Source organism: Astatotilapia calliptera, chromosome 3 (genome assembly GCF_900246225.1).
Source record: "Astatotilapia calliptera chromosome 3, fAstCal1.2, whole genome shotgun sequence".
Classification (NCBI taxonomy): domain Eukaryota; kingdom Metazoa; phylum Chordata; class Actinopteri; order Cichliformes; family Cichlidae; genus Astatotilapia; species Astatotilapia calliptera.
The window spans coordinates 50,046,227-50,072,922 of NC_039304.1; the positions used below are offsets into that span (position 1 = coordinate 50,046,227).

The 26,696-nt window shown below is 42.1% G+C and overlaps 1 protein-coding gene across 3 annotated transcripts in view; it reads left to right on the forward strand.

The window, feature by feature from the left end:
* The window catches only part of LOC113019666 (sodium/hydrogen exchanger 9B2-like), a 50,715-nt gene extending 28,173 nt beyond the window's left edge, over positions 1-22,542 (forward strand). For 2 of the 3 annotated variants that reach the window (XM_026163457.1, XM_026163455.1), the window contains 11 exons: positions 9,167-9,337; positions 14,931-15,073; positions 15,177-15,304; positions 15,505-15,586; positions 18,557-18,650; positions 18,732-18,838; positions 18,925-19,074; positions 19,210-19,318; positions 19,499-19,635; positions 21,740-21,914; positions 22,050-22,542. In XM_026163457.1, the coding sequence (XP_026019242.1) occupies positions 9,167-9,337; positions 14,931-15,073; positions 15,177-15,304; positions 15,505-15,586; positions 18,557-18,650; positions 18,732-18,838; positions 18,925-19,074; positions 19,210-19,318; positions 19,499-19,635; positions 21,740-21,914; positions 22,050-22,090 (1,337 nt within the window). In that variant the 3' untranslated portion in view covers positions 22,091-22,542. The remainder of the gene's footprint in view (positions 1-9,166; positions 9,338-14,930; positions 15,074-15,176; positions 15,305-15,504; positions 15,587-18,556; positions 18,651-18,731; positions 18,839-18,924; positions 19,075-19,209; positions 19,319-19,498; positions 19,636-21,739; positions 21,915-22,049) is intronic. The other variant, XM_026163456.1, reaches the window with a different exon arrangement.
* Positions 22,543-26,696: the final 4,154 nt, after the last annotated feature.

Below are 26,696 nucleotides of genomic sequence, written 5' to 3' on the forward strand. Positions count from 1 at the left end.
GTGTCCTCTCACCACTGCTCTACTCCCTCTACACTTCAGACTGTGTGGCCACCCATGGCTCCAACACCATTGTGAAGTTTGCTGACGACACAGTGGTGTTGGGTGCCATCTCCAACAACGATGAGGCGGCCTACATGGATGAAGTGAAGAATCTGGCATCGTGGTGCCAGGACAACCACCTCCAGCTGAACGTCAGCAAGACCAAGGAGCTGGTGGTGGACTTCAGAAGGGGTCAGCACAGAGACTACAAGCCCATTATCATCAATGGAGCTCCAGTGGAGAGGGTGCAGTCCTTCAAGTATCTTGGTGTCCACATCTCCTCAGACCTGACATGGGCTGCCCACATTCAGGTCCAGACCAAAAAGGCTAGGCAGCGCCTGTATCACCTACGACAACTGAGGAAGTTCAGGGTCTCTCCAAAGATCCTCAGGATTTTCTATACAGGCGCTGTGGAGAGCATCCTCACACAGAACATGACATCGTGGTTCGGGAACAGCTGTGTGAAGGACCAAAAAGCTCTCCAGAGAGTGATCCGTACAGCAGAACGCTGCTGCAGGATTGCTCTCCCCCTGCTTCAGGACACCTACACCAGGAGATGCCGGACTAGAGCAGCGCAGATACTGAAGGACCCGTCCCATCCTGGCAACAAACTGTTCCAACTTCTGCAATCTGGTAGAAGGTTCCGCATCATCCGGGCAAGGACAGAGAGACTCAAGAGGAGCTTCTATCCCCAAGCCATCCGTGCCCTAAACACACACACCCGCCCTCTCACATCATCTATAATTGACTGAGACAGGACTCTCTTCCAGACACTCTAAACCAAGGCACAATGTACATTTCAAATTCCTTTAATTTTAAATATGTTTATATTGTCTATCCTGTAAAATAGTCAGATGTCTATTCATATTAATGTACAGAATTCACCTGCTGGCTGCTACTACTGCACATTCACCCAGTGTATATACTATATGTATATATATATTTATATATATATAATGTTCTTCCTCTACCCCCCCCCCCCCCCCCCCCCCCAATTTTTGCACATGTCGAGGAGCGTGTCAGGCTACATTTCGCTGTGTGTTATACTTGTATAACTATGCATGTGACAAATAAAGAACCTTGAACCTTGAACCTTGAATAAACACCATCCTGCAAGCTTGCTCCTTCTGTAAGTCACAACTGTTTTTCTGCAGTAGGTGAGTGGGCCTGCATGTATGCCAGTGCATCCCGCATAATAGGCGATGTCTGCTGATGTTGCACTGCTAAAATGTTAACACCATGTGCTCCTAAAGCTGCCTCTCTTGTGATCTTATCTGCAAAAGCATTCCCTAATGCAACTGGATCTTTCCCTCACGTGTGTGCTGCACAATTACAAATGGCAATTCTACTGGGCAATAATACTGCTTCCAGCAGATTTTGCAGGAGTTTGGCGTATTCTACAGACTTCCCTGTAGAGGCTGTCACACCTCGTCTCACCCACTGCACTGCAAAGAAATGTAATGTAGCAAATGCATATTGGCTATCAGTGTATATTGTCTCTCTGCAGCTTTACACGCTTCCGTTAAAGCTACTATCTCTGCTGCTTAAGCAGATATGAAACATGCTAGTAGTCCTGCACAGATAACTTTCTCACTATCTACTACAGTAAAACCTGTTTTAGCTTTAGCTTTGCTGTTGTAAAACTCAAACCTTTAACAAACCAAACCTTTCCCTCAACGAGTGGCACATCTGTTAAGTCATCCCTTGGCTTACACTCCTTCTCCACGTGCTCTCTACACTCATGAGAAGTGCCCTCTTCTTTTGTTGGCAAAAGGGTTGATGGATTCAGAATTGTGCACCACTTTATGGTTATGTGTGGTTGTGAGAGTAAGAGTAACATTAAAGACAAGTGTCTGTAGTAGACATCTACCTCGTGTGGAACTAACAGTGTCAAAAGGTGAAATAAACTATTTCCTGAAACATTGTACAGCTTAAGCTGCTGCACATACTGATCTCACACATGGAGGTAAAGCACAAGCAACTAGAGCTAATCTTTTAGGATAGTAAGTTACTGGCTTCACTTGTGGAAAAAGAAAAAAATGCTGTTAGTTATTTCACAGTCACCTGGCATTTGTGCTGTTAACAGAACCACAAATCCACCGCTGGACCTCCTCTGCACTGTCACTCTTGGAGCTTGGCATGCTCCCTTCATCCCTCAGGTTCTTATGTTCCAATGCTGCTGAAGATTTAAGGCAGAGCACTTTGTACACCTTAGTTGTCTTCCTCAACATCAACATCGAAACTCTTTCATTTTATTTAAGATTTTGCTTTGCGAAATCTCCTCACGATGATCTTCTGGAAGCCCAGTAGCACAGCTCTCTGCGTGATGTCTGCTGTGCTGAAGATGATCTCTGATCCTCCTGAAGCCACTCTCCTGGCCTCAGCTTCCATCTTGTGGACGATCCCCTCAGTCACTCCTTCTCGTCATGGCACCTCACGACATCTGCAAATTAAAGAAAATGACACTCCTCTCGCCACACGGCTTTCGCCATGTGTCAACTCCCAAATGAGACATGTACAAGAATGTTGCACAGTCTCCCTAAAACAACCTCCAGGGTTTGTCCCTTGGAGCAGCTTCACTCCAAGCTGTAAACCTGTGTAAAAACATTAGTCAGCAATTAAATGTTTTGCTTGTTTAGCTCCCAGCTCCTGTATCCTAGAAGACAAAGTCTTCAAGTTAAAACAACTTCACATTTGCAACCAACTGCAGCTCATAAGTGTAATAAAGTATTCAGCATCCCAGAGACAGGTATCATTGCAGGTCTATTCTAAACTCATTTAACTCCTACTTTTCCCATAATTTGCTCAAAAACATTTAACATCTCAATGTCATTCCACATTGTAATCAGTGACTTCCCTTAAGTTTGTCACTCACCATGAGCCCAATAGTGGTCAGATAATGAGCCCCATGTAACTATTCAGTAACCACTGCGCATCTGTTCAATTGTCACTTGTCTGTCTGTGCTGAATCCTTTACAAGCACTCTTAAAGAAAAACAAACATTAGCCAAACACGCGGATCATCCTGGTGGTCAGGCGTCGGCCACCCATATTCCAGAGGTGCTGTAAAAGGTCATAAAGTTAACACTCTGCTGTAAAAAGAAGCAACACTGGTTTCAAACACAGTATCACACTTTATTCACTTTTTCCCCTGTAACATTCACATTTTCTCCAATATTTTCTCCAACAACACAGTGTAATTTCATCATCAACATATAGCCTGTAACTACAGTTTTCTTCAAACAAAATCTCAGTAATCCTGTGGTAGAAAAACATCATTAAGTTGTGTCCTGCTATAAATCACATGACCAAATCACATGATTAACCATCTGTTGTAGAAAAGAAATGTAAATGTTAGCACTGCGCAGGTGTATACACTCTTTCTTTTAAATTTGCAGATTTCACATAGTCATGTGACCCAAGTTTCCTCCTGTTCCTACAACAGAGACACACACAGAGATACAGCCACACCTTTGTCAGGTGGGGGTTAACTTCACACAATGGTGTTAAGTCAGTCAGTCTTGTCAGCTTTAACCAGTCAGTCAGTTCCCCATTTTTTTTTTAAAAAATTCTCACTCATTCATTCACTCAGCGATTCTTTCTTTTGCTGATAGTGGAAATTATCGTCGCATTTAGTTTCCACCCTCAGCAAAGCCGACAACACTTCAAAAAGAAAAGAAAAATTTTAGACTGGATTTCCTCGTTGAATCGTTTTGGACAGGAACTCATTTTCTAATTGTCCCAAATATGTGGCTTTCTCCTGAGCCCATTTTAATTTTGGAGAAACTCACTTTGCAACCGTTTGCAACAACATGTTGTGTAGTTCTTCCTATTCAACGTTCAGATCTGCTTAGATAACAGAAAAATTATCAAACAAAACTTTCAGTGCACCATGAAAGTAACAAAATAAAAAGAAAAGAAAGGTCTTGTTAAGTCACGACACGTGTTCTTCATTTCAGGGGGGTACCAACCCAATTGGCAGGCTCAACTTAGTAACAAAAGACAAATGAACTGCCAGTTTAATCTCAAACATTCATCCAATCAGCCACAACATACAGCATAACCCTGTTGTCTCATCACATAAATTTCTTCTTATGTAACCAAATGTGTGCCATGTGTTAAGGTTCAAAATTGAGGAAGGAGAGTACAAACCACCCATGGTCCAGAAGCTCTTGGTCAAACAATGATTTTAATGACTACACACGTGTGGGAAGACACTCTGTACGCAGACAGCAAGTAGTCTTCGACTTACTAAAGCACAAACAATTATTTTATAACATCAGGGCTTGATTTACTGACGCCCCTTCATGCGTCACAGACAGGATATATACATACGTCAATATTAAAACAACCATGACTTTTAACACAGAAGATCATCTTCTATTTTCATAGCCGATTCCTCTGGTCAACCTTTCAGTTCCTCTTTCTTGCCGAGAAGACAAGGACGGTTCCTCTTTTACCGAGACACTTTCGCCGTTACAATCCAGACATGACTAATCTCTCTCTCCTCTAAATAAATCTAACTCATGTGTGTGTGTCACGACCTCACATGCTCTTTCTCAATTCACCTGTTGCACTTCTGACCTTTTACCAGAACAGAGGCTCATCCTTATGTGTTACAACCTAACTGGGACTATGTATATGTCCTCTACTAAATAAATGTTTTAACCAAGAACCTCTACTAAAAGTTTAATACAAGAATATGAACATATAAAAGATATTAAAATAAACTTTTGTAGTGTTTTGTAAGCATGTATTGCAATTCCTTCTATGTTCTAGTTTTCCCTCAGCATGGATCATCTAGACACTCTCACTAGTGAAGCTTTAGACCATTAATGAACCTGAACATCAACTCAAATAAGCACAGATATGCAATATGTATAAAATAGTTATAACTGCACCTGGAATACAAAGTTAATTTAATACCTGTATGCATAAAACCTTAAAGCCTTCTTAAAGCTATCTGTTACATTGTTAAAGCAATGATCATACTGCAGATTATATTATTAATGCAATGGTAATAATGATGATTATTTAACAATAGCAGTAAAATAATTTCCCTGCTCCACACATGGTAAAACTTCTTCACACAGCAGAAACTCACAATCAGCTCACTCAGCTCACTCATTTAAGACCCCTCATCAGCATTCTGTTTTCTCCAGATGCAACCATCTGTCCTCTTATAATATTCAGTCCACTAGTCTATGTATCACTTTTATCTTACTAGTGACTTGGACAAGATGACAAACAGAATCTCATGCTTAAGATGCTGTCTGGTCTTCATGAGTATCACATATTGTGTATATGCATGTAGGGTTAGTATAGTTAATGCATTTTCTGTATGTTTTTGTGTTCCTCTCTCATCATACTTTCATTATTCTCATCACTGCTTAAACAACACACATCTCTCTCTCTCTCTCTTTTTTTTTTTTTTAAAACTGTCCTTTTCTCCAAAACAGAAAGTAGCATTACATTGTTTCAGGCTGAGAAACACCAAACACTCTTCATGTTATCATTCATATTTCATCCACACAACTATTTCTTTCTTTTGTGTCCACTGAATAGAATAGAATTAGAATAGAATTCAATTTTATTGTCATTGCACATGCACAGGTACAGGGCAACGAAATGCAGTTTGCATCCATCCAGAAGTGCATTAGTGATATAGATATATTACAATATATATTAGCAATAGTATAGACATGTAAGTATATTACAGAAATGGGTCTATTATGGTATGTTATAATGTACACGGTATGAAGTATGTTGTGAATATTCTATAACTAAGTATGCACAGGCTGTAGTGAGTACAAGCTATGTACAGGCTATGAACAGGATATAAATATGAAAAACTATACAGAATATGAAATAAATAACTTTACAGGAATCTGAGATATACAGCTATACAGAAATGGGAACTGTGCAAGTTGTAAACAGTTGTAGGATTAAAGATTATTGAATGTACAGAATGATTATTTACACAGAGCTATACAGTAGTGCAGTTAAGATAAGTGAGGGTGTAGGTAGTTTCTACAGAGGCTATATAAAGTGCTAGTGGTTGTGAGTGGTGGTTCAGTCCATGTTATTATTGTGTGTTTGAGGGTACAGTTGTCCATTGTGGGTGTGTGTATGTTCAGTCCATGAGTTTAACGTGGGTCAGATGTCAGGAGGCAGAGTTCAGGAGTCTGACAGCTGTGGGGAAGAAGCTGTTCCGGTACCTGGTGGTCTTAGTCCGGAGGCTCCTGTGGCGCCTCCCAAAGGGCAGGAGGGTGAAGACTCCATGTGATGGGTGACTGGGGTCTTTGATGATTTTCCCAGCCCTTTTCAGACACCGCTTCCTGTAGATGTCCTTTATGGCAGGAAGTGGTGCTCTGCGATGCACTGGGCAGTTTTCACGACCCTCTGCAATGCCTTCTGGTCCGAGGCAGAGGAGTTCCCGTACCAGACTGTTATACAGTTGGTCAGGATGCTCTCGATGGTGCAACGATAGAAGTTCACCAGGATGTCTGAGGACAGTTGATTCTTCCTCAGGGTCCTCAAGAAGAAGAGGCGCTGGTGAGCCTTCTTGACCAGCTTGGAGCAGTTGGTCGTCCAGGTGAGATCCTCGGAGATGTGGACTCCCAGGAACTTGAAGCTGCTCACACGCTCCACAGCCGTCCCCTTAATGTGGATGGGTGGATGTGGGTCAGCATTCCTCCTGTAGTCCACGATGAGCTCCTTGGTCTTCTCGGTGTTAAGCAGCAGGTTGTTTGTGTCGCACCACTCAGCCAGACGATCCACCTCCTCCCTGTAGGCGGTCTCATCGTTGTCACTGATGAGGCCAATCACCGTGGTGTCATCTGCAAACTTAATGATGGTGTTGGAACCATCAGCAGGTCTGCAGTCGTGGGTGAAGAGGGAGTAGAGGAAAGGGCTCATCACACAGCCTTGTGGTACACCGGTGTTCATTGTGATGGTAGATGAGCAGTGGTTATCTAGCCGGACATGTTGGGGGCGGTTGGTCAGGAAGTCCAGTAACCATTTGCAGATGAGGGAGCTGATGCCCAGGTCTGTCAGTTTCCTGATGAGTTGTGGGGGGTGGATTGTATTGAATGCTGAACTGAAGTCTATAAACAGCATTCTGGCATACGTGTTGTTGTTGTCCAGGTGTGAGAGGACAGATTGCAGTGCGATGGAGACTGCATCCTCTGTGCTCCTGTTCTGGCGGTATGCGAATTGGTGGGGGTCCAGGGTGGGGGGGAGACAGGATTTGAAGTGTGCTAGGACCAGCTGCTCTAAGCACTTAGTGATGATGGGGGTGAGTGCTACTGGGCGGTAGTCATTGAGGCAAGATGGGTTGGAGTTTTTGGGTATCGGGACGATGGAGGTGGATTTGAAGCAGGCCGGTACCACAGCGTGGGCCAAGGACAGATTGAATATGTCTGTGAGCACTCCTGCAAGCTCCCCAGAACACGCTCTGAGAACACGCCCGGGGATGCCATCTGGACCTGCAGCCTTGTGGACATTGATCCTGCTCAGCACCGCTCCTACATCGGTGGGGGAGAGAGTCAGAGGTTGGTGGTCTGGCGTCATGTCTGCTTTGGTCAGGTGGGCAGGTGACCTGCAGAATCATGTCTGCCCCAGCTGGATACCTTTTCACACACACCGTGACGTCAGACACATTCACCCTCACTTCTGCTTTGCGCACAATTTCACTTCATTCTTCAACGATCTACACACCACGTGCTGCCCAATAAAAACTTTGCAGTGTATTTCATCCCCTTTCAAGGCAGACTTACTCAGTTTATTCGTCATGACAAGACAACAATCAGCCACACTCACACAGACCACGTCTGGCCCGCACACACACAAAATAGGCCTATTGCTTGCGTCTGCATGCACAGCTCTCATGGACCTGCGTCCTGAATGCACAGTCCAACGCACTCCCGTGCTCGTGTGAAACCGCGCAGCTACGGAGCCGTTTCTTTAGTAGCCTGCAACCTTCCCGCACGGCTGGCGCACTCCCGTACCTGCAAGAAACCGCACGGTCACGTAGCCGCTCTCTATTGTTTTAGGTTCGCGTGAAACCGCGCAACGAGCGCTCCCCTGGACCCGCGTCTCAGTGACGCATAAGGCCTTTTCTACTCACTGTTAGTGTTGTTTTCGTTCATCGGAAAAGTCTCTGGATCCCGTCAATCGCCATCCATCCCGAGGGGAGTTCAGATGAAAACTCTCCGGCCTGGTGACAAAGTTAGCACCAGGGCTTTCAACAGGTGTCCCAGACGCTGGCTGCTAGCAGACTGCGGCGGCGTCATCTCCCTCTCCTCGGTGGATGCGATGCGTTGGGTTCAGGCTCCGAAGGACCAAATAAATGTTGGGTCTGTGTTTCCACAAGCCCCGCTGGTTTAGAGACTTATTCGTCATGAAGAAAACAAGACAGTCAGCGATCGATCGATTTACTTGCAAGGGAGGCCTCGTCGGTGTCTACCACGAAATGACCCCAAATCCGGCCTCCGATTGCTGCCTTTTATTGGGAACACAGTTCACACAAAACAATAGTACCTCCCCTCATAAACCCCCCTTGGTTAAAAAGACAAGGCACTGTATGTATGTGTGTGTGTGTGTGTGTGTGTGTGTGTATGTGTGTGTGTGTGTTATGTGTATGACATAAAAGCAGGAAGCAACATCACAAGAAACAGATCTTCCAGATAGATCTGCAATAAAAGCCTCTTCCAGCACAGAGTGGCTGGAGAGGTGGTCAAGATCAAAGGAATGTCTTGTTCCTATAGATTGAACTCAGAGCTTACAAATTTAAGAAGCATAATGACAAACATTCATCAATTAGACTTAACAGTATGATATAGCCCAGCCCTAGTAACAAGTCGAACATTGCCAAATGTAGCGGAGTAAACGTACAGTTTCTTCTTCACAAATGCACTCAAGTAAAAGTAAAAAGTATTTTGCAAAAAAGGTACTTTAAAAGTACTTTTCTTTTCAAAAACGTACTCAAGTAAATTTAACGGAGTAAATATGACTTGTTACTACCCACCTCTGCCAAGGACCAGCAGCACTGTTAATATGCATACTATCAGAGAAATAGAAAAACTCTGAATCTTAACGAGTCTGAAAGATTTCACATCTCCTTGCAGTGTGTCTGTTTGCTCTGCTGTTTGGAGTCGTCTGGTCCATCACGGGAAAAGAGTGTTTACCTGGAGGGAACCTTTTTGGCATCATCATCCTCTTCATCTGCTCCGTGCTGGGAGGGAAGCTGGTGGGAATGATCCAGCTGCCCACACTGCCCCCCCTTCCTCCACTACTTGGTACAGCCCAGTAACTTATTGTGTTGTAGTCTAATCCAGATTATTAGAGGTCCTGTAAAACTTAAAAAATACTTCCTGTGTTAAATTTAGAGCTTACAGTGTAGCCCATGCAAGTTCCCAGCGTTTATACTCGAGCGCTGTTATGTGCTGCAATTGTGCAGCTAGAACACTAGGGGGTGCTGCGATTTCTCTCTTTGAGAATGATCCATTCTCCATCAATCCATCCAATCGATTTCCGTCAATTTTTTGCATTATAAATATGTTCTACGTTCAGGGGTGTAAGCAATGTTATGCAGCGGCTTTTGTGTGAAAAGCACAAAAGCTGCCACATATTTTGCTTTTTTTGTAGTTTCACTAAAGTTCTTTTGTAGTCCATTTGTTGGTGGTTGTGAAAGAAAAAGTCAAGTTTGACTTGGCTCAGTTTTATCACATGGGCCTCTGCTATTCAGTGTACAATGCTATTTTATTTTCTTATAAGAAGGAAAAGGAGAACAGTCCTCATATGTGACATAAATGGACATTTGAATATTGGAACATCCATGATACACACCAAAATAATGCATAATAGGAAAGTATAAAGGCAATGTTAATCCACTCTATAATACAGCCTGCATCCCTAACAGTACGTGGCGCTGTCACTTGGTGTTCGCTCGCTCTGTGGTAGAGTATCACTTCCTGTTCCTGCTCAAACACAGTGGTGTTTCTGAGTAGCTTATTTGCTTAGCAATTTAATTAACAACTTTTAAATACATTCTTTTTCATAGTATAATCTTCACGTGCTTCATCCGAAGCACACTTTCTGTGTACTCACTACCTAATTTATAGCCAAAGTATTCACTCACTGTCTCTGTACTGTTTCGCTAGCTTAGCTTAGCTCGTAGCCGACTCGTTAGCACCATGGCTACTTCACCTGTCCCTCCTGCACTTTCTTGCTCATTGTGTCAGATGTTTAGTTACTCCTCGGCCTCCTTTAGCCGTAATGATATCTGTAACAAATGTAGCATATTTGCAGCTCTGGAGGCCAGGATTACTGAATTGGAGACTCGGCTTCGCACCCTTCATTCACCCATAGCTAGCCAGGCCCCTGTAGCTGGTGCAGCCGAAGATAGCATAGGCCCCGCTAGCTGTTCCCCGGCAGACCCCAAGCAGCTGGGGAAAGAGGGCGGCTGGGTGACGGTGAGGAGGAAGCATAGTCCTAAACAGAAGCCCCAGGTACACCACCAACCCGTTCATGTGTCTAACCGTTTTTGCCCACTCGGCGACACACCCGCCGGGGGTCAAACTCTGGTACTTGGTGATTCTGTTCTCAGACATGTGAAGCTAGAGACACCGGCAACCATAGTCAATTGTCTTCCAGGGGCCAGAGCAGGCGACATTGAAGGAAATTTAAAACTGCTGGCTAAGGGTAAACGTAAATTCAGTAAGATCATAATTCACGTCGGCAGTAATGACACCCGGTTACGCCAATCGGAGGTCACTAAAATCAATATTGAATCGGTGTGCAACTTTGCCAAAACAATGTCGGACTCTGTAGTTTTCTCTGGTCCCCTCCCCAATCAGAACAGGAGTGACATGTTTAGCCGCATGTTCTCCTTAAATTGCTGGCTGTCTGAGTGGTGTCCCAGAAACGATGTGGGCTTCATAGATAATTGGCAAACCTTCTGGAGGAAACCTGGTCTTGTTAGGAGAGACAGTATCCATCCCACTTTGGATGGAGCAGCTCTCATTTCTAGAAATATGGACAAATTTATTAAACCCCCCAAAATATGACTATCCAGAGTTGGGACCAGGAAGCAGAGTTGCAGTCTTACACGCCTCTCTGCAGCTTCTCTCCTCCTGCTACCCCCCCAAAAACCCATCTCCATAGAGACTGTGTCAGCTTCCAAAAAGACAAAAAACAAACTAAAAACCAGCAACAAACAACTTAAACATAAACAATTACAAAGAAAGAACAATACAGTATCCACATCTGAACCAAAGAGTAAAACAATGAAATGTGGATTATTAAATACTAGGTTTCTCTCCTCCAAGTCTTTTAGTACATGATTTAATAATTGATCGACAAATTGATTTACTTTGACTTACAGAAACCTGGTTGCAGCAGGATGATTATGTTAGTTTAAATGAATCAACACCCCCGAGTCATTCTAACTACCAGAAATCTCGAAGCACAGGCCGAGGGGGCGGTGTGGCAGCAATTTTTCACACCAACCTATTAATTAATGAAAGACCAAGACAGACTTTTAATTCATTTGAAAGCCTGATGCTTAACATTGTCCACCCCAGCTGTAAAACTCAGAAACCAGTCTTACTTGTTATCATCTATCGTCCACCTGGGCCTTACACAGAGTTTCTGTCTGATTTCTCAGACTTTATATCTAATTTAGTTCTGAGCTCAGATAAAATAATTATTGTGGGTGATTTTAACATCCATGTAGATGCTAAAAATGACAGCCTCAACATGGCATTTAATCTGTTATTAGACTCAATTGGTTTCTCTCAAAATGTAAAAGAAGCCACCCACCACTTTAATCACACTCTAGATCTTGTTTTAACATATGGCATAGAAACTGAACATTTAACAGTGTTTCCTGAAAACCCTCTCCTGTCTGATCATTTCCTGATAAGATTTACATTTACAATAATTGATTACACAGCGGTGGAGAGTAGACTTTATCAAAGTAGATGTCTTTCTGAAAGCGCTGGAACTAAGTTTAAGAATATAATCTACCCACTGTTATCATCTCCAATGCCCTGTACCAACACAGAGCAGAGCAGCTATCTGAATGCTACCCCAACAGAGGTCGATTATCTTGTTAATAATTTCACCTCCTCACTACGTACGACTCTGGATACTGTAGCTCCTGTGAAAACTAAGGTCTCAAATCAGAAGTACCTGACTCCGTGGTATAATTCTCAAACACGTACCCTAAAGCAGATGACTCGTAATCTGGAGAGGAAATGGCGTGTCACAAATTTAGAGGATCATCATTTAGCCTGGAGAAATAGTTTGCTGCTTTATAAGAAAGCCCTCCGCAAAGCCAGAACATCTTACTATTCATCACTGATTGAAGAAAATAAGAACAACCCCAGGTTTCTCTTCAGCACTGTAGCCAGGCTGACAAAAAGTCAGAGCTCTTTTGAGCCAACAATCCCTTTAACGTTAACTAGTAATGACTTCATGAACTTCTTCACAAATAAAATTTTTATCATTAGAGAAAAAATGACCAATAACCATCCCACAGATGTAATATTATCTACACCTACTCTTAGTACCATTGATGTTAAGTTAGACTCTTTTTCTCCAATTGATCTTTCTGAGTTAACTTCAATAATTACTTCCTCCAAGCCATCAACGTGTCTTTTAGACCCCATTCCTACAAAACTGCTCAAAGAAGTCCTGCCATTAATTAATTCTTCGATCTTAAATATGATCAACCTATCTCTAATGATCGGCTATGTACCACAGGCCTTCAAGCTAGCTGTAGTTAAACCTTTACTCAAAAAGCCATCTCTAGACCCAGCAGTCTTAGCTAATTATAGGCCAATCTCCAACCTTCCTTTCATATCAAAAATCCTTGAAAGAGTAGTTGTCAAACAGCTAACAGATCATCTGCAGAGGAATGGTTTATTTGAAGAGTTTCAGTCAGGTTTCAGAGCTCATCACAGCACAGGAACAGCTTTAGTGAAGGTTACAAATGATCTTCTTATGGCCTCTGACAGTGGACTCATCTCTGTGCTTGTCCTGCTAGACCTTAGTGCAGCATTCGATACTGTCGACCATAATATCCTATTAGAGCGATTAGAACATGCTGTAGGTATTACAGGTACTGCGCTGCAGTGGTTTGTATCATATCTATCTAATAGACTCCAGTTTGTGCATGTAAATGGAGAGTCCTCTTCACACACTGAGGTTAATTATGGAGTTCCACAGGGTTCAGTGCTAGGACCAATTCTGTTTACATTATACATGCTTCCCTTAGGCAGCATCATTAGAAGACATAGCATACATTTACACTGCTATGCAGATGACACCCAGCTCTATCTGTTCATGAAGCCAGATAACACACACCAATTAGTTAAACTGCAGGAATGTCTTAAAGACATAAAGACCTGGATGGCCGCTAACTTTCTGCTTCTTAATTCAGATAAAACTGAGGTTATTGTACTCGGCCCTGAAAAGCCTAGAAATATGGTATCTAACCAGATTCTTACTCTAGATGGCATTACCTTGGCCTCCAGTAACGCTGTGAGGAACCTTGGAGTCATTTTTGACCAGGACATGTCCTTCAATGCACATATTAAACAAATATGTAAGACTGCGTTCTTCCATTTGCGCAACATCTCTAAAATTAGAAATATCCTGTCTCAGAGTGACGCTGAAAAACTAGTTCATGCATTTATTACTTCCAGGCTGGACTACTGTAATTCATTATTATCAGGATGTCCTAAAAACTCACTGAAAAGCCTTCAGCTAATCCAAAATGCTGCAGCAAGAGTACTGACAGGGACTAGAAAGAGAGAGCATATTTCTCCTGTTTTGGCTTCCCTTCATTGGCTTCCTGTTAAATCCAGAATTGAATTCAAAATCCTGCTCCTCACATACAAGGTCTTAAATAATCAGGCCCCATCTTATCTTAATGACCTTGTAGTACCATATCACCCTATTAGAGCACTTCGCTCTCGCTCTGCAGGCCTACTTGTTGTTCCTAGAGTATTTAAAAGTAGAATGGGAGGCAGAGCCTTCAGTTTCCAGGCCCCTCTTCTGTGGAACCAGCTTCCAGTTTGGATTCGGGAGACAGACACTATCTCTACTTTTAAGATTAGGCTTAAAACTTTCCTTTTTGCTAAAGCATATAGTTAGGGCTGGACCAGGTGACCCTGAATCCTCCCTTAGTTATGCTGCAATAGACATAGGCTGCCGGGGGATTCCCATGATGCATTGAGTTTTTCCTTTCCAGTCACCTTTCTCACTCACTATGTATTAACAGACCTCTCTGCATTGAATCATATCTGTTATTAACCTCTGTCTCTCTTCCACAGCATGTCTTTATCCTGCCTTCCTTCTCTCACCCCAACCGGTCGCAGCAGATGGCCGCCCCTCCCTGAGCCTGGTTCTGCCGGAGGTTTCTTCCTGTTAAAAGGGAGTTTTTCCTTCCCACTGTTGCCAAAGTGCTTGCTCATAGGGGGTCACATGATTGTTGGGTTTTTCTCTGTATCTATGAAGCGCCTTGAGGCGACTTATGTTGTGATTTGGTGCTATATAAATAAAATTGAATTGAATTGAATTGAAGTACTTCATACATACAAACTTTTTCCACTAAATTACCTGAAAATCTTCACTGCTTATTATTTCTTCATGTCAGTAAAACTTGAATTGTTGTCCTCTTATCCTATGTACAGTATCTATCAGTAAGTATATGTAGATACATAGACGTACATTGCGATTTCAAATAAAATACAATTAAATTCCATTTAATTTTAGGGGGATCACACCCTCAGTTGCAGGCCATATCATAACGTGCTACCACACGTTATGTTAGATATGGCCCTTACAACTACAGCAAGCCTGTACAAACGTGTGTGTGTTTAGGTATGCTGCTGGCGGGTCTGCTATTGCGTAACGTTCCTTACGTAACGGACGCCATCTTCATCGACACTCACTGGTCTGCAGCTCTGAGGAACATCGCCTTGTCCATCATCCTGACCAGGGCTGGTCTGGGCCTCAACCCTGAGGTACACGAACAGTCAAATACTGTAGCAGCATACAATTCCTGACACGCTGGTAGTTACACACAGAAAATCGAATGCAGTCTCTTAAATCCTTGTTTGCATGCAGGCTTTAAATCGACTGAAAGCAGTGTGCGTACGTGTTGCAGTTGGACCCTGTGTGGTGGAGGCCTGCAGTGCTGCTGTAGTTTCTCACTTTCTGCTGGGTCTGCCATGGGTTTGGGGTTTCATACTGGGGTAATTTGCACACACATACACACACATACACACACACAAAATGGTCTTAGTTAATACTTTAGTTGACATGTTGGAATCTCTTTAAACAGACTTTAAACAGGTGGTTTCTGCATGTTAATTGCAGCTATTTCTTTCTGTATGACTGATTCAAAGTAAGTAAAGTGACACTCACTGTATCTGTGGTGTGTGTGTTTGTGCAGTTTTGTACTGGCTGCCGTTTCTCCAGCAGTTGTTTTTCCTTCAATGCTGCTTCTGCAGAGAGAAGGATATGGAGTGGAGAAGGTAAATTATCACCCGTTACTATCATCACCACATTTGACTGATGAAAGGTTCATCCTGCCAGAAGGGGCAGCGTATGGGTGGAAAAAGAGATGAGCCTGAGATGAGTCTATAGAAATGACACAACATGTGTGTAGGCTTATGCGGAGGAAGTATAACCTAAAAATAAATGCCATTACAGCAGTTCTAGAGTCCTCTAGAACTGCTGTAATGGCTCTAGCTCCATCAACACATGCTCAGTGATTGCTAAGCTTCCTAATTGTGTCCTAGCCCCTTTACAAGGACCCAAAGTGACCTCTAGGAGACCCACTGTGGTCCTTAATACCTTCTACAAAGATATAAGCTTAAGCAGAATCAGAATACTTTATTGATCCCTTATTGATCACTTATCAATAAGGTATTAGTCACTTATTAGCAATGTAGGGACTAACGCGTTATTAAGTAACGCGTTACAGTAACCACGTTATTATTGTGGTAAAGAGCACGGTAACTAGTTATTATGCCAAAATCAGGAACGCGCTAATCGTTACCGGGATTTAGATAGGGTCGTTATTTGTACTTCGTGTGGTGGCTATCGCGGAGCTTCCACAGTTTCAATAACATTAGCAAGTGGTGGAGGCCAGCAGGTGGATGAGGGAAAGGGGAGGCAGGAGGAGGAGAGACCCGAGGCTGCTGCTGGTCCGAGTGTCAGGTGAACTGAACTTCAGGTAAGAAGTTATGACCTGCAGTCTATCTGGGTCAGATATAAACCAAGTTTAGGTGGAGTTTATTTTCGTTATGCTGACTTTTTCGTAAAAATTTATTATCTGAATCTTACAACAAACGATTGATAGATTGATACATATATACCATCAAAACAGTGAACATCACTGTCACAACAGCGTTTGTTTTCATTCAATGGCTTTATGATTTTTCCTATAATGGTGGGCCGGTCTCTAGTCAACATACCCGGGCCGATTTCTTTGTCGCAGTCCAGCCCTGTATGCAGCTCATCTGCAGTCTGGTGCTACCTACATCTTTCTATTCAGAAGGCAGAATTTCCGAGTTCTGAGTACAATCGAAAGCACCACGACTGCAGTTTTTATGTTGGATGTAAAATGCGCACATGACACTGTGACGTAGGCTAGAATCATGGTGGTGGTCAACGACGGTCCAGGCGTGGGATTTCTCTCGTGGAAATGTGCACATTATCTTTTCCTTTCTATTGGTAGGTGGCACAGTGCACTTGTGGCAAGTAAGCAAGCTAGAAGACTGGCACTCTTGCTGGGTATCCAGTTACGGAAGCAACAAGAGAATTCTGAGTAAAACCAAAGTTACTTTCCCTAGTAACGAGTTACTTGAAGTAACTGAGTTACTTTTGATAGAAGTAAATGGTAAATGGTAAATGGCCTGTATTTATATAGCGCCTTAATTACTATTAATGTAACTAAGTTACTAATTTAAAGTAACTTTAAAGTACTAATTTAAAGTAACTTACCCAACACTGCTTATTAGTCTTATTAGGATCAGTATATTGAGTCTGTTAGCATCTGGGAACCTCAACCTGCATGCAAACCCCAGCATGCAACAGCATAGATGATCGCTCTGGCCACAACAGACTCGTAGAAAATCCTTAACATTGTCCGACTCTGGCCCTTCCTTTAAAGTGCTGTGGTGTTTTTAGCCCAGTCCAGTTTATTGTCAATGTATGCTCTGAGGTATTTATAGTCATCCACAATGTCAACATTGACTCCCTGGATTGAAACGGGTCAAGTGTTTCCTGGTCTTCCTGAAGTCCACGATCAATTCCTTGGTCTTTGCCATGTTGAGCTGAAGATGATTCTTCTCACACCACGTGACAAAGGAGTTGACCACAGGCTGGTACTCTGTCTCATCATCCCTGCTGATGCATCCAACCACTGCAGAGTCATCAGAAAATTTCTGAAGATGGCAGGTCTCTGTGCAGTGGCTGAAGTCTGTGGTGTAGAGGGTGAAGAGGAAGGGAGAGAGAACGGTCCCTTGTGGTGCCCCTGTGTTGCTGATTACCTTGTCAGACACACTGTGGAAGACACACATATTGTGGTCTTCCTGTCAGGTAATCAACAATCCAGGACACCAGTGAAGCATCCACCTGCATCGCTGTTAACTTATCACCCAGGAGGGTCGGCCTGATGGTGTTGAAAGCACTGGAAAAGTCAAAAAAACATGACCCACACTGTGCTCGCCAGCTGGTCCAGATGGGTGTAGACACAATTAAGCAGGTAGATGATGGCGCCCTCAATTCCGAGACGGGGCTGGTAAGCAAACTGAAGGGGATCCAGATGTGGTCTGACAATGGGTCGGAGCTGGTCCAGGATGAGCCTTTCCAGGGTCTTTATGATGTGGGAGGTCAGTGCCACGGGCCTGTAATCCTAGGGGCCACTGGAATGTGGTGTCTTTGGTACAGGAACGAGACATGATGTCTTCCACAGCACTGGGACCCTCTTCAGACTTATACTCAGCATGAACAGTTTATGGAAGACTCCACAGGCTGGGGGGACAGGTCTTGAGGATGCGGGGACTCACTTCATCTGGTCCAGCAGACTTGCTTGAGTGAAGTCTCCTCAATTTCAGCTGAACCTGGTCTTGAGAGAAAGTGATGGGTGTTGGAGGGGTGTCAGGAGCATCCCTTGAAGCTTTGATAGGATAGTGATTCAGTAACAATACCCTTCTAAAGGATTTGTAAACCTTATCAGTTCAAAACACCCTCCAAATGAATTCATAAGCTTGAAATATACAGAAGAATCCCTTCAGCTACTTAGTAGTAGCTACTACAGCTACTTCTAATAGCCTTAAAACACTTGAAGTTTATTTAAATGAAAGCGACACTGCTAATCACCCAAAAGAGCTCAAGGCTCCTTCAGGATTGACTAATAGTTAAGCTTCACCAACCCAAAAACTTCCAAAGGGTCAAGAACATTTAAAGCTCTAATGTCACTGTGTGTTGTTCTTCAGGGAATCCCCACCCTCCTGCTTGCAGCTGGAAGCTTTGATGTTATTCTCGCCATAACAGGATTCTCTACTTGTCTGGGAATCGCCTTCTCTACAGGTCAAAGAAAGTTTTTCTGTCCTGTGCTTTATGGTTTGTGTTTTTTCTAGTCTACATGGTCTCGTTGTGTTTGTCCTGCAGGTTCTACATGGATGAACATACTGAAGGGTCTGCTGGAGGTGGTGGGAGGCATCGTAGCTGGTATGATCCTGGGCATGTTCTTGTACTGCTTCCCCAGCAATGACCAGGTTTGACATTATTTTTATATTAATATGATTTTTCTTTCTTTAATTGTTCATAAAATGTGTCTTTAATATCTTCTGTCTGATTGCAGGAGGATCTGGTATTGAGGAGGACCCTCATGTTGCTGGGTCTGTCCACATTTTCAGTCTTCTTCAGTCATGTTATTGGTTTTGCTGGAGCTGGAAGTCTCTGTATACTGGTGCTGGCTTTCCTGGCTGCACTGGGCTGGAAGACTGAAAAGGTATCATATATCAGGATCACTTTAACCTGCATCCCGCCCCTTGGATTTTGCCATGTTTACCCTAAATCAACATCATTCTTAATGGTTGGCACTATGGAATGTGGTTAATCCAGGTATCTCTAACTTCGCAATCAGGCACCAGTAGCAGAAATGGTGGGTCGGTCATGGGATGTATTTCAGCCACTTCTCTTTGGTCTGATTGGAGCTGAGATCACGATTAAAGAACTCAGCCCAAGTACTGTGGGTAAGAACATTATATTAACGACATATTTTAGTTAGACTTTGCTCCATTTGGCTCTAGATTCTCTTCTCACTATTTAGGCCCCAGTAATCAAAGAGATTTAACCTTCTAAGCAACACAATTTGCTGCATCAAGATATTTAAGATATTGGTTTCCTCTTTGTTGTTGTGTCTATGCCCTTAGGTCTGGGTATGGCCTGCATTCTTATTGGTCTGGTGATCCGTCTCCTTGTCACCTTCCTGCTGGTTAATTATGGAGGATTCAACCTAAAAGAGAAGCTCTTCCTTTCTGTGGCCTGGCTGCCTAAAGCTACTGTGCAGGTCAGTGAGTGTGTAATCCTGATATTAGACTGTTAGACAATTTTCCTTTTTCAAGAATAATGTACCCGACTTTATTAAAAGAACTAGAAGCACCTCAGACTTGTCCAGATACTTCTAAAGGATCAATTGTTGGGTCTGTGTTTCCACAAACCCCGCTAGTTTAGAAACGTATTCTCGTTAACGACAAAAACAAGACGAATTTCTTTTACTTGCTAGCAAGGGAGGCCCCGGCCGGTGTCTCAGAAAGCACTCTGAATCCTACCGCAGACTGACCCCAAATCCGGCCTCCGCTTGCTGCCTTTTATTGGGAAAACAGTTCACACAATACACATCACAGCAAAAGCACCTCCCACCGTAAAACCCCCAAATGGTTCTAAGACAAGGCACTATGTGTGTGTATGTGTAAACATCTGTATGCATGTGAGAATGTGTGTGTGTGTGTGTATGCATGTGAGAGTGTGTGTGTGTGTGTGTGTGTGTTTGAGTGAGTGTGTGAGAATGTGTGTCTCTCTGTGTGCGTGACTTCCAACTGTTTCTAACAACATCCTTAGTCATAAAATGGTAATCTCCCCCACACCCAATATATGGTTTCGATTCCTGTATTGGTTCACCATGCACAACACAGTGAAGCCCCAAAAGGGCAGGAAGCTTACCACACAAGAAACAGAATCTTCACAAGGGATGTGTCTATAATAATCCTCCCCCAGCACAGAGTGGCTGGAGAGGTGGTCAGAGACAAAGGAATGTCTTGATCCTATATATTGAACTAAGACCTTACAAATTTAAGAAGCACATTGACAACATTCAACAATTAGACTTAACATCCATAAAGTCTCTTAACACTCCTAAAATGCCACTGGTGTTCAGAACAGCCACTAAAATTATCCACACAAATCTTGTGTTTTATAAACCACTGAAATCACTAAATTGAATTGATTAGAACTACCTACATGGCTCCTGAATTCTCTTTATTGACTTCTAAAACCTACATTACCACGATAATCACACAAACATGTTCTAGTTTGTCATTAGTCATGAAACCCAAGGGCCTCTACATCTTCCTCAGTTATGACTAAAAACTAAAAAAGTACCGCTGTTTCCCTTATCCCTTTAAGACCTACCATAGAACCAAGTCCGCCAGAGCTTATAGTATATTTTTACATGCTGTGGAGCCATTTTTTGGAGCATTTCAAGTTGCTATACATCAATACAACCATTATAGCCCAAATTTTAATAATATGTCTGCATTAAGTGGATAGTAATTACATAAATTGCAAAAAAGTGCAATAAACTACAAAAAAATTTAAAATCGTTTTTGATTTTTTAACATATATTTGTAGTTAGAGAAATTTAAGAGGCTTATCCCTCAAAACTGTAAATACAAAAAAGTTGCACAAACTAGTTTCCCACCAAAGGAAATTTATTTTAAGTGTCTTCATAGTTTTATTTTTGAGATACACCAATTTTCATATACTGCAGGAAAAATGAAAAAATATATTATAGTGCAAATTTGCAAAATAACAGCATATGCATCAAAATAAACTATTTCCAACAGTGCAATATGAGTCCTCAGCATCCCAGAAACGACACAGAAAGTCATAAAGTCAAACATAACTTTTAAAAACACAAGTATAGGCTCATAAGGCCACGATGTTAAAAAACTACATTTACGCAAAATGACGCCACTTGCGGTTTCGGGCAGGTCATGCCGGACATGTGATAGTTCACGCTGATGGACGTAGGAAGTGTTACAAACAGCTGATCGGATCGGCAAAGTGTGTTTCTGGAATATTATGTTTTTGTTGCTGCAAGTACTTTTTATGCAGTTTTTGCAAAGCTATATGTGGAAGGAAACTGTGACCTAGGACAAGCTGATGGCATAAGATGTAAGTACAACTCCTCCGGTTTCATATGCAAAAAAGATTATTGCGCTAGCTTACATTGTTGCAGTTCTACCGGGATTTAAAAATAGTTACGCAAAATGGAGCGTGTCCGCTCCGACCGGCTTTAAAGGGTTAAAACCACCTCTGTGACTTTAATGATACATTCCTTCATTGTTAATCTGCACTTCTCCTGAGCAGTTATTTATGTCTGTATGTGCTAGGCTGCCATTGGCTCCAAGGCATTGGACATGGCGAGGAAGGAAGGGGACGAGGCCTTAATTAAGTTTGGTTCGGACGTGCTAACATTAGCAGTGTTAGCCATCTTGACCACAGCTCCAGTTGGTGCACTGGGTATCGGACTGGCAGGACCACGTCTCCTGGCCCGGCAGGTCAAAGGTCAGCAGGCATACACATCTACACACTGTGTAGTGACTTCATAATGTTACTCTTAAATCACTGAACAGTGTCAGGTGTAGTCATATGTAAACAACAAATGTCTTTTCTTCACCTCTCTAAAAATCCCGACCTCAGCAGAAGAGACAGAAGGTGAAGCTACACCATCTGACCTGTGAGATTATTACACCATCTTATCCACCTTATACTTCTAATCAAATAACTGTTGAATCATTATACGCTATAGGCCACATTATGCCTTTGATTAAAGATTGTGAAATCATTACACTGTTTTATGATGCATTTTACTGCTGAGTTATAAGAAATGCTGTTTGTGTAGAATCATGGCCTTCCTTTTCTGATTACAAAGAGAACAGAACATACTGTAGAGTTTTTCTGCCCCATCTCATCAGGAGGAGTTAAAACAGGAAGCCAAGGCCGTCACTAAGCTGGAAAGAATGTGAGGGTTTAGGCTTTATGGCCCTGAAGGGAGGGGGAAGAAGCTGTAAGAGTCTGTGTAACTGTTGGACACTTCGAGACACCCTCCTGTCCACATCTCCGACATCTGTAATGCTCAAAGTGTTGTATGGAATAATGAGAATTGTATGGAATAAAGAGATTGTTGATTGAGCATTTATACACTGAGTGTTGTTCTTCCTTCAGCCCAAAGATGGAAGAATCGGGGTATTTAACATACCGCAACGGGCTGTTCAAGAAAAAGACAATGTGACTCTCAAGAGCAAGCTATGAAGCTATCCTCTTTTTGCAGAGACAACAAGAAACTGTTCCTCTTTTGCAGAGACAAACATAACTAACCTCTCACCTATAAATGATTCTCTCTGAGTGTGTGTGTGTGTGTGTGTGTGTGTGTGTGTGTGTGTGTGTGTGTCTGTGTGCTAACCACAATTGCACCCTATTTCACCTCGCCGTCTAGCTCCTGACCTCTCACCAGACAGAGAGACAGAAGCCACTCACATATATGTAATAACCGAACTGAAACTATGTATATGTCATCTACTAACTAAATGTTTTAATCAAGAACCTCTACTAAAGGCTTAATACAAGAATATGAACTTATAAACGATAATAAAAATGACCTGATATAAGTGTTTTGTAAGCATGTATTGCAATTCCTTTAATATGATAACAGTATGCATAAACATCTTAAGGTCATCTTAAAGCTATCTCTTACATTGTTAAAAGCAATGATCATACCGCAGATTATATTGTGCTGGTAAAATACTTTTGTTCATCCCCACACTTCTGAATGGAAAAACTCCTTATATATAAACTGTATATACAATATATAGGTATATCCACACATAATGTAAATGATAAACAGAGTTTAGCTGCAGTTCATTTATATGTACTGGCTGTAGGTTTTGTATTAGAAATTTCTTTAGTTTATGTATTAATTACATCACTTTAGTAATAGTAGTAACACTTTCTGTACTTAGTATAGAAAGCTCACTTTTGACATCAGTTGTATGTATGTGGAATGTGATCACAAGTGGGGCCCAAGTTTTATTGCACCTTCCCAAGGAGACTCATTTTCCTCTTGAAGGATCTGGACATCCTGTTGCAGATGAGGAACTGTTCCTAGATTGAAGAGATAAGGATCTGCTAATAATTGATCTGCTATGGAATGTTCTTTGTTTGGGAGATATAAAAGGGTTCAGGGTGATGTCTTTTCCTCAGAAAAACGGGTTAGGTGTGTGATATGAACGTTTTTCTCAACTGGAGTGTTTTTCTTTTCTTTTTTAATAAATCTCACTTCAAAGACACGCTCGCCTGTTGGTTACAATTTTCATTCAAGATTTTCCATAACAATTTGGCGTTGTCCGGCAGGATTCCTCGGGTGAGTTTCGCTGAATCATGGGTAAGCGGTGACTGGCCATCCTGAGGTAAAATTACTTCACTCCCACCGTTCTTTTGTTTTCAAAAAAAGGGGAACCGCAAGATGTACTTCAGCGACTCTAACATGCAGGAATTCTGACGAATCAAGAGGGGAACCGCAAAGAATCTGCAACGGTTAGTGGGTTTTGATTTGGGGAGGGTTTTCAACCAGACCAACGGGAAGAGCCTCGATTACATGTTATTGCAACAAGTGGGTGCAGGGTCGTAGAAACTCAGTGAGTTTGAATATTCTAGTGTGAGAAATTGCGTGTAGGATCTTAGAAGCTCAACGTTTTTCCATAACAGTTTCTTCTATTTTCTCATATGCTTAGGTTAGAAACTGTAAATGTGCAAATGTTTATATTATTATTAGGTCATTATTAGTAAAGCAAATGTGTTGAAAGTACCGATATATTTTGTGTTATAACATTTTATGTATTTCATCTATTTTACAATCCTTCGAAATGAACTCTGTTTGCTGAGCGTCATATGTCTGAGCTACACCGGTCTTATATATACTGGTGGAAAACCCCCATGTTTGTCTGAAAGATGAGGACTCATCTGCAAGCACTCGTCCACTCCTGGCCAAGTGGCAGTGAAATGTTTTTACAGGTATTGTTACTGCGTCAGTGGTTTTGCTCTACAAGGGCGTTACCAACATGTCCTTTTTAGTGTGATAAACTATACTATGTTGACTTTTATGCAGCATTTGTTTTTGTTAATCCAATTATTAATTTTAGAATAGAATAGAATTCAACTTTATTGTCATTGCTCAGGTACAGGGCAACGAAATGCAGTTTGCATCCATCCAGAAGTGCTTTAGCTGTGATATAGATATATTACAATATATATTAGCAATAATATAGATATCAGGGCTCTAGACTAACTTTTTGCCATGGGCGTACCGGTACGCCTAACTTTAAAAAGTTAGGCGTACCGGCACAAAAGTTAGGCGCACACAAATTTTATAATAATTTATATAATATAATGTGTTTTTCTGGATACACTGTGCTTTTTCAGCATTCAAAGATTGATGACACCGTGTCAGAGCACTGGCTATGAATTTCAGAAGGAACAGGCCTTAACTTAACAGAAAAGTTAGCAATAGTTCTTTTCCTATTACAGCTACATCCACTTCTGTCGTGCCTAGGCTGCTCACTAGAGCTGGGTATCATCACAGATTTCTATAATTCATTCGATTCCGGTTTTCAAAGTCCCGATTCGATTCAACTTAGCCTCAGACAGTCAGAAATATTATAATTCTGATCATTTGTCAGTACTGACTTCATCAGAATTGTGAACATCACAGCAGATGCCTTTGTGTGAAAGTAACTGAGAATAAAACACAGAAAAACATGAAGGAGATTTTCCTGGTCTGGCTTTTTATAGCAGATAACCTTAAAAATATTCTACAATGTTCTGCATATAAAGTTTAAATTTCTTCAGTATTGAACAGCAGAAAAAAATAGGCTTTCTTGTCCGAGGTCATTTAAGTGAAAAAAAGAAAATAAAAAGACAGCAGCCACAGCGCTGTAAACAACGGTAGACTGGTGGGTAATAAGCGAATGAAGAATACAGAAAACAGAGATTGGAGACGGGAAACTGTTCTTGAAGTACAGAGAGAGATAGAGAGAGCTAGCTGTGCATGAAGTGTGATTTTAATAGTCGTGGAAGCAAAACAGCAAAATTCATGACAACATTGATTAAATGTGAAGCGCAGTTTGCTGCTTCTTTTGGTGCTGGCTCGGCGAATTTTGGTTGGAGAGACAAAACCTGCAGCTCAGAATCAGCGCAAAAAGACGTAATCACAGCGCGGACCGGATGCATCAGGATCGCTAAGCTCCGACAGCGTGTCCGTGTTCGGGCCGTCGGGTGAGAAAGCCGAGAAAGACAAATCTGAATCTGATGCGTCGGTCCGGTCTGTGTTTATGTCTTTGTGTGGAATCCGTGTACCTGCTCTCATCTGCTGTTTGGTTGTTGTTGAAATGGTTTTGTGAGCTATAATCTGAGAATCTGGCGTTTCTGGCAAAACACAGTTATATTTAAAAGTCGATTCAGGATTTAATGAATTGATATCGCTTTATACTCACCTCCCACTTCCACCTGCACTTTCAACTGGACCACGGCCAGTCAGAGCGGTCCCGCCCCTTACTATCTCTGATTGGTTTAGTCCACGATAGGGGCATAATGTGTGTCTGTTGTTGACCACAGGGAAGGTTGCAGAGATTTTTTTTTGTTACCCGAACAGTTGGTCGCACAGGTGCAACCAAATATTTATTTTTAGTCACACCACTGAAAAATTTGGTCGCATTTGCGACCAAATTGGTCGCACTCTAGAGCCCTGGATATGTAAGTATATTACAGAAATGGGTCTATTATGGTATGTTATAATGTACACGGTATGAAGTATGTTATGAATATTCTATAACTATAAGCATGTACAGGCTGTAGTGATTTCAAGCTATGAACAGGATATAAATATGAAAAACTATACAGAAATCTGAGATATGCAGCTATACAGAAATGTGAACTATGCAAGTTATAAACAGTTGTAGGATTAAAAATTATCGTATGTACAGAATGATTATTTACACAGAGCTATACAGTAGTGCAGTTAAGATAAGTGAGATATGTGGATAATTTCTACAGAGGCTATATAAAGTGCTTGTGGTTGTGGGTGGTGGTTCAGTCCATGTTATTATTGTGTGTTTGAGGGTACGGTTGTTCATTGTGTGTGTGTGTAGGTGGTTGTGTGTGTGTGTATGTTCAGTCCATGAGTTTAATGTGGGTCAGATGTCAGGAGGCAGAGTTCAGGAGTCTGACAGCTGTGGGGAAGAAGCTGTTCCAGTACCTGGTGGTCTTAGTCTGGAGGCTCCTGTAGTGCCTCCC